The sequence below is a fragment of the Plectropomus leopardus genome, unplaced genomic scaffold, assembly GCF_008729295.1.
Source record: "Plectropomus leopardus isolate mb unplaced genomic scaffold, YSFRI_Pleo_2.0 unplaced_scaffold2456, whole genome shotgun sequence".
Taxonomy (NCBI): domain Eukaryota; kingdom Metazoa; phylum Chordata; class Actinopteri; order Perciformes; family Serranidae; genus Plectropomus; species Plectropomus leopardus.
Genome location: NW_024626668.1, coordinates 1 through 2,834, shown reverse-complemented (window position 1 = coordinate 2,834; position 2,834 = coordinate 1). Strand labels below are relative to the sequence as shown.

The 2,834-nt window shown below is 43.5% G+C and overlaps 1 protein-coding gene across 1 annotated transcript; it reads right to left on the bottom strand.

Annotated features, from left to right (window-relative positions):
- Nucleotides 1-218: 218 nt before the first annotated feature.
- Nucleotides 219-2,541, bottom strand: LOC121966432 (uncharacterized protein KIAA1614-like; the record flags this gene model as incomplete). The annotated part of the gene is made up of 4 exons (XM_042516525.1): nt 219-988; nt 1,554-1,726; nt 2,080-2,183; nt 2,343-2,541. Coding segments are annotated over 4 exons (703 nt in total), but the record flags the coding sequence as incomplete, so codon positions are not given.
- Nucleotides 2,542-2,834: the final 293 nt, after the last annotated feature.

Sequence of the window (2,834 nt, the reverse complement as noted above, 5' to 3'; positions counted from 1 at the left end):
CTGTGGTTGTGCAAGTGATAAAGAAAAGACACACTAAAAACAAGAAGATAAACCTAACAAAGAGCAAGAAAACAAAGAACACGACAGGAGCTGCTGCTACAGGCTGCCTCCTTGCCAAGCGCCATTGAATAATAAACAGGTGTGATGATAAACAGGTGTTGTTTGTATGTCGTCCTCAGACCTCTACATGCAGACAAATCCAGGACAACTGAAACATCGACAGAAAAAAATCTTTATTTGTAGTTTGTCTCATCGTTTCCACCTCGGATTTAACAGGGGACACAAAGCTTTATTGTTTCTTAATTTTTCACAAAATATAAAACCAACATATAAAAATAGACGTGAACTGTACAGAGACACATACACTGCAGAGGGACAAAGGACAACTGTGACTACTCCTCTGTGATTTTTAGTTTAAATCTGTCCAACATCCTCAGAAGCAGAAGAACTTTCTGTTCATGAAGTCCTGAACTTTCCACGACTGTCTGACGCTGTCAAAGGCCGGAGCGGGAGGTGGCATCACCCCCGAGTTTACTGTGTTTCACTGACACGAGTCAGAAAAACAAAACGATTCAGCCAGGTGAGAAAAACAAAACGTCTCGGCCTGGTGAAAAAAAACAGGTCCTAAAGTCCAAATATGTTTGCAATCCTTACTCATTGATATTGCTGTAATCTGTTAGCATCCACCTGAGACTGATCATGTGGTCAGGTGATCATGTGGTCAGGTGACCAGGTGGTCAGGTGATCATGTGGTCAGGTGATCATGTGGTCAGGTGATCAGGTGGTGGCAGGTGTCCTCTGGTCGTTGGCCGATGTCGGAGCGTCCGTATGGTGGCTGAGGTGTTCTGGGTCAGCAGGTGAGTCACCTGGTCTAGACTGAGACAGGCCACCTTCTCCCCGTTCACCTCCAGGATCTCGTCTCCGACCGCCAGCAGGCCGGCGTACAACTTCTCAGTGCTGCTGTCCACCATGTCCTCCACATACACGCCTGCAGGACACCGGTCATCATACGTGTTATTAACACACTGTCCACGCAGCACTGACACACAGTTTACACAGTATTGTTGTCCTTTTATCACATTACTATTATCCTATTAATGCAGTATTAATATCCCGTTAACACAGTATTAATACCCTGTTAATGCAATATTAAAATGCTTTTAGTGCAGTATTAACACATATTATTTATATTACTTGCAGTAGCATATGTATTACTATAGTAGTTTTAGTTTTTACACTATTACTTGTACTAATTACAGAAGTATTAGTAGAATATTGAGTAGCATTAATAGTATTTACAGTAGTATTAGTAGTATTTGCTGTAGTACCAGTACTAGTTACAGTAGTATTAGTAGTAATTACAGTTGTATCAGTAGTATTTATAGTAGTACCAGTAATATTTACAGTAGTATCATTAGTATTTTTAGTAGTACCAGTAGTATTTGTAGTAGTATTAGTAGTATTTGCAGTAGTATTAATAGTATTTAGAGTAGTATCAATAGTATTTACAGTTGCACTTGCAGTATTTACTGCAGTATTAGTATCATTAGTACCAGAGTCGGGTCGTCCTCGTCCTCTGCTGATGATGAATCCGTAGATTCGGTTCTTCGGTTGACTGACCTCCAGCAGAAACGTTCCGTCAGAACAAACCTGAAGAACCCGACCAACAGATCGGACTGACGAGGGACGTCCAACGTCCTCGATACTGAGACAACGCTGCAGGAACCTGAGAGACAGACAGGAGGGTAGACTGTAAGGACAGATACAAGAGGACAGACAGTGAGGACATACAGGAATGATAGACAGGACAGATGCTGTGATTGGCTGATCTGAGGACAGACAGTGAAGACAGAGAGTGAAGAAAGATACAGGAGGACAGACAGCAAGGACAAATACAGGGGGACAGACATTGAGGACAGACAGGAGGACAGATGCTGTGATTGGCTGATTTGAGGACAGGCAGTGAAGACAGACTGTGAGGACAGATACCGGAGGACAGACATTGAGGACAGACAGGAGGACAGATGCTGTGATTGGCTAATCTGAGGACAGACATTAAGGATAAGAAACTGGTCTTACTGGTCAGCAGCTGGTCTGTAGTCAGCTGAACGATCTGTCTTCTTCTGCTCCAAACCAAAACTCTCAACTGATAATGACTTCCTCAATTGCAGGAAGGATGTCCCCTGCAGGACAGACAGGAGACATATGGGTCAGAGAAGGAGGAAGACAAGATGAAGACAAAGAAAGAAGAAGAGGAGCGTCCCTGCTTTACGGATAATAAATCACGGCACACGTTAAAACTCAGCAGCTGATGATGAGACATGAATTGATGATGTCCTCACCACGTTGAGCGGTGGGACAGACGGCATTTTCTTCGGTACTCCAGAGGTCTTTCCGGGACACGAGTAGGTGGGCTCAGAGACGGAGGGGCGGGGCCGTGAGCAGAGGCGGTCAAGGCTGCTGGTTCGAGTCCCACTCAGTCTGACACTGGACAAAAGACGACGTAGAGAAAGACGAGAGGATTCGTCTCTGTTGATGACGCTGAAGGAAACAGAGAATATCATTGAGATCAAATCAGTACTTCAGGTATCAGATCAATATTTAAGGTATGATAAACAGGTGTGATGATGAACAGGTGTGATGATGAACACGCGTGATGATAAACAGGTGTGATAATTAACAGGTGTGATGATGAACAGGTGTGATAATTAACAGGTGTGATGATGAACAGGTGTGATAATTAACAGGTGTGATGATGAACACGCGTGATGATAAACAGGTGTGATCATTAACAGGTGTGATGATGAACAGGTGTGATAATTAACAGGTGTGAT